The sequence below is a fragment of the Rhagoletis zephyria genome, unplaced genomic scaffold (assembly GCF_001687245.7).
Source record: "Rhagoletis zephyria isolate East Lansing unplaced genomic scaffold, Rhagoletis_zephyria_1.1 Rzeph_scaffold_05559, whole genome shotgun sequence".
Taxonomy (NCBI): Eukaryota; Metazoa; Arthropoda; class Insecta; order Diptera; family Tephritidae; genus Rhagoletis; species Rhagoletis zephyria.
In genome coordinates, this window is record NW_016162642.1 from 25,015 (window position 1) to 34,493 (window position 9,479).

The following is a 9,479-nucleotide window of genomic DNA, read 5'->3' on the forward strand; positions in this document are numbered from 1 at the left end:
TTGTTATGGATTTTGTTATCGACTTTATAATCGATTTTGTTATCGACTTTGTTATCGATTTTGTAATCGATATTTTGATAGATTTTGTAATCGATTTTGTAATCAGTATTGTTATCGATTTTGCTATCGATTTTGCTTTCGATATTTTTTCGATTTTGATATCAATATTTTCATCGATTTCTTTATCGATGTTTTTATCGATTTTGCTACCGATATTATTATCGCTTTTGTTATCGATATTTTTTGCTTAGTGTGTGCTTTTGTTTTTTTACTTGGATATGCTCTTAACCATACCACGTATTCTACGTTTAAATTTAACGGCTGTATCTCCGATACAGCCTGCAGGCCAAGACGAAGGCGCTGGACTGTTCCTTTTTTATGTTATGGACAATTTTTTCATACTTACTACTAATAAATCTCACTTATGTGGAAAATAATGGCAAAAGTTTTGAAAGAAAAGAAGATTTAAATTGATTCAACTTATTGCTATAACATAAATAAAAATCTCTTGAAATATGCATGTTTCCCTTTTTTTATAGGCAGCCCTTTTTCAATCAAAAAGTCAAGCTGATTGACAAAAAAAACTGAATCTTTCTGAATTTAAAATTTTGTCACTTTCATTGCCATTTCTTCTATTCGCCACACATGATTGTTTGAGTATTTTAACTGGCATTTTATTCTTCTGCTTATTCTGCTGTCTGCACTAACTTTAAAAGTTCAACCATTCGCCAGCTGTGACCACTAACAGGACTTTGGCAACAAATGTACGCAATAAAAGGGGTCTGACTCTGAAATCAGTTAGTTCAGCTATGTGCAATGGGCATGACTAAAACAAATGTAGTGGTCAGTAAAGTTAGCTGACAGGCATTGAAAATGTCAACTACGCAGACAGATATTTAAACAAAGATGGGCAAATATGTACGCTTAAGAGCGCAAGAGGTTGGAGAAAAGATCACTAAGATGGCAAAAGTTTAAAGTCAAAATTGGTTTGGCATGCAGTTTCAAGGGTGAATATTTAAATACATACATACATATATGGGGCGTTCCATACCAAAACGGACGGGGTTCGCACTTCATGTGTTTGATTTGTTTCAGATTATTATGGTTGATTCATAAACATAAATTATAAATAAATATGTATGAAATTTGAGCTTGATTAATACATTTTTTAAAAACTTTACAGCACAAAAACAAAAAACCAATCGAATTAGTAGTTTTCCAAATATCTCGAGAACGAACCGAGAAAAAAATTTAAAAAAATCACCCGTACACACAAAAAAATCTAATTTTTTTTTTCTTGAACAATCTTTCACATAAAATTTTTTTTTATCAAAAATTTTACAAATTGCCACTTTTTTTTGTTAAAAAAATAAAAATATGCCATCTTAAAAAAAATTAAAAAAATCACAATGGTAGCTCTGAGTATTGCTCAATATTTAAGTATAGTATTACGAGGTGCACTCTACTATAATTTGAGATGAATTTTTTTACACCGACGTTGAGTAAATTGAGTACATTACAAATTTAAAATTTTTTTAATTTTTTTAAGTATGCAGTCTTCTAGCCCATTAAATTTTAGTGTGACAGAGTGCAAGTTTTAAGCTACTGCAAAATTGCGTTAATTTTTAATATTTTTTATGCTGACGGCTTTTTGCACTTTTTTCTTATGGAAGAAAATGCGAAACTCAAAGAAAAAAAAACTAACGCCAGTTTTGCAATCACTTAAAACTTGCACTTTATTATACTAGAATTTAATGGGCTACAAAACTGCTTACTCAAAAAATTAAAAAAAAATTTGTAAACCTTTATTGTACTCATTTTACTCAACTTCGGTGTAAAAAAAATCATAACTCAAAATATTGCGCAATAGTCAGAGCTACCATTGTAATTTTTTAAATTTTTTTGAGATGGCATATTTTCAAAAATTATAATTTTTTTTTCACATGTGAAAGTGTTTTTTGAATGTGAAAAATTTTTCAAGAAAAAAATTTTAAAAATGTTTTTTTTTCATGGAGAATTTTTATATGCATCAACCCTAAAAATTTGAAACAAATCAAACGTAAAGTGTGAACCCCGTCCGTTTTGGTATGGAACGCCCCATGTACATATATGCACTGTATGATTATCTGAAATGGATATGTTACTTCTAATCCAGCAAGACACTATTGCAGAATCTTATTTAATATATAGAATATCTTTGGAAGAGAGCTGCCAACTTTTTCAAAATTTAAAATCGATTCCGTAATACGTTAAACTACGATTACGTTATTACTACGATGTGGATATCGACCGAAAGGCATTCCAAAACAATTCATTTCGAAAATATTTCTTAAGGGAGTTGCCACCTATGAAAAATTCAAAATTGATTAATTACTAAGTTAAATAAAATAGCACAATAATGTAGGTGTCAAACGAGATCGGTTAAAGAACGATTTATTTCGAAAATATTCTTTAAGAGAGTTGCCACCAGTTTCAAAAGTTAAAATCAGTTAATTAATTAAAAGAAATATTATCATATGGGCCTCAAATGAGAGAGGCCGTAAGATAACTGTATCGATTCCTAAAATATTTATGACAAGGGTTGCCACTAGCTGAGAAAAATCAATTTAAATTACAACTTAAATGAATTCCTACGTATAGTATAAACGTGGAAGCCATGATCAAGATCAATATTATTGAAGAGAGCTGCTACCTGCTTAAAAGGCAAAATTTTAACTAAGCTTCAAAATGTGGATGCCACACGTCAAAGATTTAACCCTCTACCGCTACACTACGTGGAACGAGGCGGAAATTGCTGGCGGCAGAGACCTGAGCACTTGTATCTTATCAATGCCACAGAATAGTACGCCACCATTACCTTCGTTGAAGTGATTCTATAACTGAGGCTGAATGCTGGTTTAGTTTAGGAACTGGGCTCAGACTCATACATTGTCGAATCTTCACTGGTGGCTCCCAAATTGACTCTGAGTTAGGATCAGGGTTCTTTATGGAAGTTAATGTTGATAAGCTTCACTTTTTCCTTGGGCTATATGCTTCAGTCTTCCAGTCTGAGCTTTTTGCAATGCTCAGGGCCACGGACTACGGGTCTTTACTAGAGCAATAGAAGCCCAAACTAACAATCTTTAAAATTTCTGTCTGTCTGTCCGTATGTTTATACGCGAATCACTCGTAAACTAATGCATGAAATTGAATGCAGTTTTCACTGATGTTTTACTAGAGGTCTAGCTTAAAATATAGAAAGGAAACAATTAGAGAGTTACCACCTGTTTGAAAATTGCAGTTTAAGTAAATTGATAAGATAAAGTAAATATTGCCATACGGCCGTTAAAAGAAAGGGGTTCTAGAACGCTTACAACCGAAAGTATTTTTGTGTAGGTTGCCACATGTTTGAAAATTTTAATTCAATTTAATTGATAATTGATTAAATACTACAATATGGGTACCAAATTGAAGAGGTTTAGGAAATTTTACTGCCAAATATATTTTTGAGCAGTGTTGCCACCTTTTTGAAAAATTTGATTCAATTAAGTTGATAAAATAAATAGAATAATACAATACGGGTAACAAACAACACAAAAATCCTACTAAGGCTCAAAACATAGTGGAGCGGCGAGCAAAGCGAAGAGCTAGCAACGAGCAAAGCTTCAATCACAAACGTGTATGTACGCAATGCTCTTCACTATGCGCTCTCCCAATTGAAACAAATGCGTTTGAAATCGACGCTTTACCTCGATGCTCTTTCCTCGCCGCTTCCATATGTTTTTAGCCTCAAGCGCAGTGAAGCCCGCCGGCTATTTGATATGTAGTATTTAATAAATAGAAAAATAATTTAAATTTATTTTAAATATTAATTAATGTTTGAAACACAAGTGATTTTTCTTGCTTATGTTAGAATTTAGATTTTTTCATATTCTTTTATACACATGGTAAAATAACTTAATAATAATATTTACTTAATGCAAATGCGAACTACTTGTAACTGCAAATGATGGCTATGTGCACAAGTGCGTGCAGGTAATAAATATTTAGTATGAAACTTATTTGAATAACCGCCAGCTGACGACTTTGCAAAATTAACTTCACAAACGTACACGTACGCGCAGCTATTGTAATTCTTGTTGGTGTTATTTGTAAAATAATAATTGTGCTGCATGGAATAAATATATATACTATTTAAGTACATACATACATACATTTATTCATATAAGTGCCTATGCACTCATATCGTCTACTATTAAGCGCTGTGGTAAATTTTAATTTATTTTCACATGCTGAGTATTTGCATTTACAGCATTTATGAAATTTCATCACTTGCCATTGCAAGTAATTGCGCCTGAGTGTTTTCCAGCCTTGACATATTTATTTGTTTGCCAGTAGTCAAGTAAATACATATTCAGATGAGTAGAGTAGTGGCTGGCTAGAATGTACATACGTATGCAGTTAAGAACAAATGCATAGTGACATATGTAGACTTGTACATTTACAAGCATAAACATATACATATATCTACGTATGCATGTATGCAAGTTAGCAGCACAAACGCACTTGTGGAAGGCACAAAGCAACTTCTGTGTAGAAATCTTAAAATCTGCACGCTTTCAAATTTATGCTTCAATTACATAGACGCCTAAAACGTGCCTACGTATATGTATGTAAATACTATACATATGTTTTTTTTTGTTTATCTCTAAGTGCTTAGATATTTGCTATAACAGCATGCCGCTCAGGGATTAAGTGTTGCCTGGCAATAACTGAATACCACAACATTTTATAAGCTTAACTCTGTCGCCGGTGTTATACAAGTATTTACATTTATCTACTCATACACACATCTACAAACATACGAACATATACGAAAAACATATCACAATTTGTAAGTTGTAACGTGTCTGTAACATACATAAATACATCTCGTGCCATCTTGTGGTTTGGTGGCTTCTGTTGCAGATATAAAACAATTACATTTTGTAATCACTTAACTTCAATTTGTTGCATAGCTTGTGCAGAGTAATTATTTGAGTCTGTTTTAGGCTTGTTATTTATTTCTCCTTCGTGATTGTAAAATAAAATAATAAAATAATTCCATTCTGCAGTTTATGTACATACGTGCTTAAATATTTGTTCTGGTGTGGAAAGTAAAAATAAAGCTTAGGTTTTTGAAAGAGCAATTTTAAAGTGTATTCAACAGGCTGAGATGGTTATATAGTCATATTTTGTAGTAGGTGCATTGCCTGGTTGATTGAATTGAACGATAGGCTTAAAGTGGTAAGAAAACATCATACTAAATCTTCTACTTAATTGCTATGCAAAAAGAAGAGAACCGACAACAATGCTGAAAACAAAAAAAGAAAAATAAAATAATAATATTATTAATTTTTATACGCAATGCTAGGGAGGAGTTAAAGGATATTTAAACCAGGTAGAGTCTCGCTTATTATGTCTTATATTAATTCTATTAAAAATCTGCAGAGAATTTTACCCACATTAGACTCTATAACAACCTGCCCACTGTATTTTTAACCGACTTCCAAAAACGGAGGAGGTTATCAGTTCGTCGGAATATATATATATATTTTTTTATGTACGTCACGATTTTTCTTTTTTGAAACAGAAATGTAGTGTCTCAGAGGTGGTCCCATATTAGTCTAATTTAGATCTGATCATTGGATCATGAAAAAATTAACGGTACTCCTAAATTTTTATATGAGAATTGAAGTCGGTTTTTTTTTTGCTTAAAAATTACTTGCTTATTTCTTTACTTCATTCATAAGTCAAAGCCTTCATACCTATTGTAAAGGTATAAGCACGGAAACGCCTTCTAATTTTGCTATCAATAACTGAGAGATCACTTATTTGTAAAATATAATTCTATTTAAAAAAACTCGAGGTTTGGAAGTATTTTAAAATACATCCAGCTCACATAAATCTTACAGGGCCATTCTGGCTAAGATAGTGAAAAGTCTTTCGAAAGGCAAATGAAAATATATTTCGAAAGGCTTTTGTTAATCTAGAGCTGCGGGTTCGAAACCTTGCGCAGCGTATATTTTTTGTACTATAATTTTTTTATTTTTTTAATATAATTTTCTTTTAATTATTAGATTTCATTATGTTATAAAAAAAATATTGATTTTTTAGAAACTAATTTAATTTTTTTTAAAGATTTTATTGTTAAGAAGATAAATTATTTTTTTTAATTTTATAAAATTTTAATTATAATTTTTTTTTTCAATAAAATTTTCTGTTTGGTTTTAGATTTTATTATTTTAAAAAGAAAACATATATGGATTTTGCTTTTAATTTTTATATCTTTTTTTTTTTTTTTATAATTTAATTTTGTTCTTTTTTAACTTAGATTTTTGATAATTTTTCTATTTGTTTTAAAAGTAAGCATATTTTTTAATTAAATTAAATTTTTAAGTACTAGTATTTTCTTCTATTTTTATTTAATATTTTTATTTTTATAATTTAACGTTCGTTTAATTTTAGACTTTATTGTTAAAAAAACATATTTTTTAAATTTCATTTAATTTTAAAAAATATTTTTATATCGTTTTGCTTTATTTTCTTTTTTAATTAATTTATTTTTTTAATTCGAATTCCTTTTATATACAAGTTTTTATTTTTTTAAAAAGAAAAAAATTGTTTTATTTATTGTATATTTAATAAACTTACTGCCAAAAGGCCAAAATCATAACGCTAAGACTTCCTCGTTAGCAGATCTTCCTTAGGCTTTCGAAAGGCAGTAAAGAGCTTTTAAGATAGTTGCCGGAATTGACAATTTTGGTGTCAATATTTTCTCGAAATATTTTGACGGGAGTCTTATTTAGAATATAGTACATTTTATATTTCCGAGAGAAAACCAGTACCGATTTTTTTGAATGCGGGAGGATGTACCCTATGTATGTATGTATGTATGTATGTTGATGACCATTGATAACTCATACGCCACGGCATGCGATTAACTTTTGGTATCTTTAATATATTATTTGAGTGTGTTATTACAAGAGTCGTATTTTAAAACCCAACGCCAGAAGCCATGTCTGCCTAAGTTGCTCACATACCATGGCGTATGTGCTATCTAACACCCCCAAGCATCGGCGACTAAATCGTTACACAAGAGTACCTGTTATTGTTGATTGATAGAGAAATTCTCACCCGATGCCTCAACATTTTTTAGGACCCTTCTCAACAAAACTCTAGCTAGAGATATCTTTTTGCACCCTAACCAATGCAGTGCTTGTTGTATCATGCTGAAAGACACGCTGGTAAGAAACAAATATTTATCTTCTCGGATACTTAGGCAGCTCGGTAAGCTTTACGCTCATTTACAGACGTTGCCAAGTACCTAATCGAATGCAGTAGATCTTTGAAAAATATGGCACATAATTCTGGAATTCAAGTAGAAATATGGTTGTCAGAGACCGGGATATTGAGGGCAACTTCAAAGTCAACGAATTGTCTAGGTAAGGTACGATGTACAAAATCCTTGTAATAGAGCATATAATAGGTATATTAATGGTCACCTTTTAACAGTTTCTTAGAGACGGCAATACCCTAGTAGCTACTGAATGATGGAAAAATTTTTGGTTTGGAAAACCCCTAAGATTACGTCACCTTCATAAAACAGGAAATGCAGATCGTTATACTTGAGATAAAAAAAATGAGTTAGCTTATTTTTAAGGACCCTTTCAGTTCAGAACCTTATTGGTTTACATGCCATGAGACTAGGAAAAAAAAGAAATTCACCACAAACCAGAAGCAGCTCGCAGGGATATCTTCTTTTCCTTTTTTGGCCCTGTAACAACCAAAGTCCAATAAAGCACGCCAAGCATTTATCTTCTATACCAACTAAACTAATTGGAAATGCCAAGTGAAGCTTAGTCCTTCCCCACCTGATATTGGCCCCGCAAAGGACGCTTTCCTCTTCTTTTGCTACCACCGTCGAATTCTATCAGAGCTCGTACATCTGAACATTCCATCGATGACTGAACTACTTCAGTGCAAAATAATTTAGATTTTCCTACTAAAAATGTAATCTTATACCTTCAATTTAGTTCGAAATTAATAAGCTGTAAATTTTTGCTATAGCAAGATTAAAACTTGTACAATATTGCAATGCTGCTTTGAGCACAAAATCTCAAATTGTTTTCTATTTAAATTTTTATAGCTACATACTATCTATCTGCATTTAGATATCTAAGCAAAACTTACAGCGCACATAATTCTGCATTAGACCGCATTTTAATAGAAAATCTGACATTCGCGCAGAGAAATTTATGCTAAGGCACGTCGAGCGCCGCACACATACATACATACATTCAAACTTCAATATGGCTAAGCTGGCAATCTGCCACCTGAGCACACGCTAACGGCGAGATAGTGTCGTCGGTAACCTGGCGCGTACGTACACACCGTAATCGCACTTGCTCAATGCAAAGTCGAGCACGCCTTGTGTTTACATAATATAATTATTGTTGTTTTCCATTTCTTCTTCTTCTCCTTTTTTTTCTTTCAACAAGCAGCTTACACTCCATTGTTGTATGGATGTGCTGTGCGACCACAATGAAACGTGAATGGAAAGATTAAAGTGTACACAATGTACAGAAGCAGGTAAAACAAACAACAACAACACCAAAAAAAAAAACGTGGCCGAAGTAGGCTTAGCAGGCGTACACACGTACATAAGTATGTACATACATAATAATCGTAGCCGTAATAGGATACTTACCACAATGGATCTGTTAGGACATTTTTGCCGCTAAAACTGTAAATGCGCGGCGCTTGTGAGAAGAAGCCACCTTGACCATTAAAGATGCCCTTCCACGAGTTGAAGAGTACGTCGCCTCTGGTATTGACCACCGGTAGATCGCGGTCTGCGACACGTACAATTGAGTCAAGATTTTGCACTCTGCGAATGGGAGAGAAGATAAATGGAAATTTAAATAAGTGTAAATATTTGTAATTGCAAAGGTATGTACAAAATGAAATGACAGAAAGTGTAGAAAGGGTAGAGAAAGTAAACAAAATACTAAAAAAAAGTTCAAGTAGATTTTAGTATGCGCTTGTTTTTGGTGAAGAATATCAGTAAAAAGGAAAATTTGAATTCCTTATCTGACTTTGAAATAATGTTTCTTGTTCATAGTAATTCCTTGTGCCAAAGTAAAAAATCAAAGCAAGGAAACCAGACTTTGGACTAGCTTACTTAATTAACTCATTATAATATTATTAAAAAAAAAAAATATAAAGTGCCTATATAAAGTGCGTACATATACTTTTTTTTTACAAAACAGGAACGTTCTCAAAAGACAGTCATGGGAGAGGAACTGTAAGATTTTTTTTATGTATTTTAGCCATTTTATCTCAAGGAAGGCGTTATACCTAGAGCAGTTTCTCATAATCCTGCCTTGTCTTACGGAGTACTCCCGGCACCCAGGTGAGATTAAGTGTACGTTGCCGAAAAGATAATAAGGATGTATTGA

At 32.1% G+C, this 9,479-nt stretch overlaps 1 protein-coding gene across 1 annotated transcript in view; it reads right to left on the bottom strand.

The window, feature by feature from the left end:
• LOC108372230 (collagen alpha-1(XV) chain-like) overlaps positions 1-8,908 on the bottom strand; it is a gene marked incomplete at its 5' end in the record, with an annotated part of 26,666 nt that extends 17,758 nt beyond the window's left edge. Inside the window, one exon of the mRNA XM_017627878.1 lies at positions 8,729-8,908. Within this exon, the coding sequence (XP_017483367.1) occupies positions 8,729-8,908 (180 nt within the window). The remainder of the gene's footprint in view (positions 1-8,728) is intronic.
• Between the last annotated feature and the right edge of the window lie 571 nt (positions 8,909-9,479).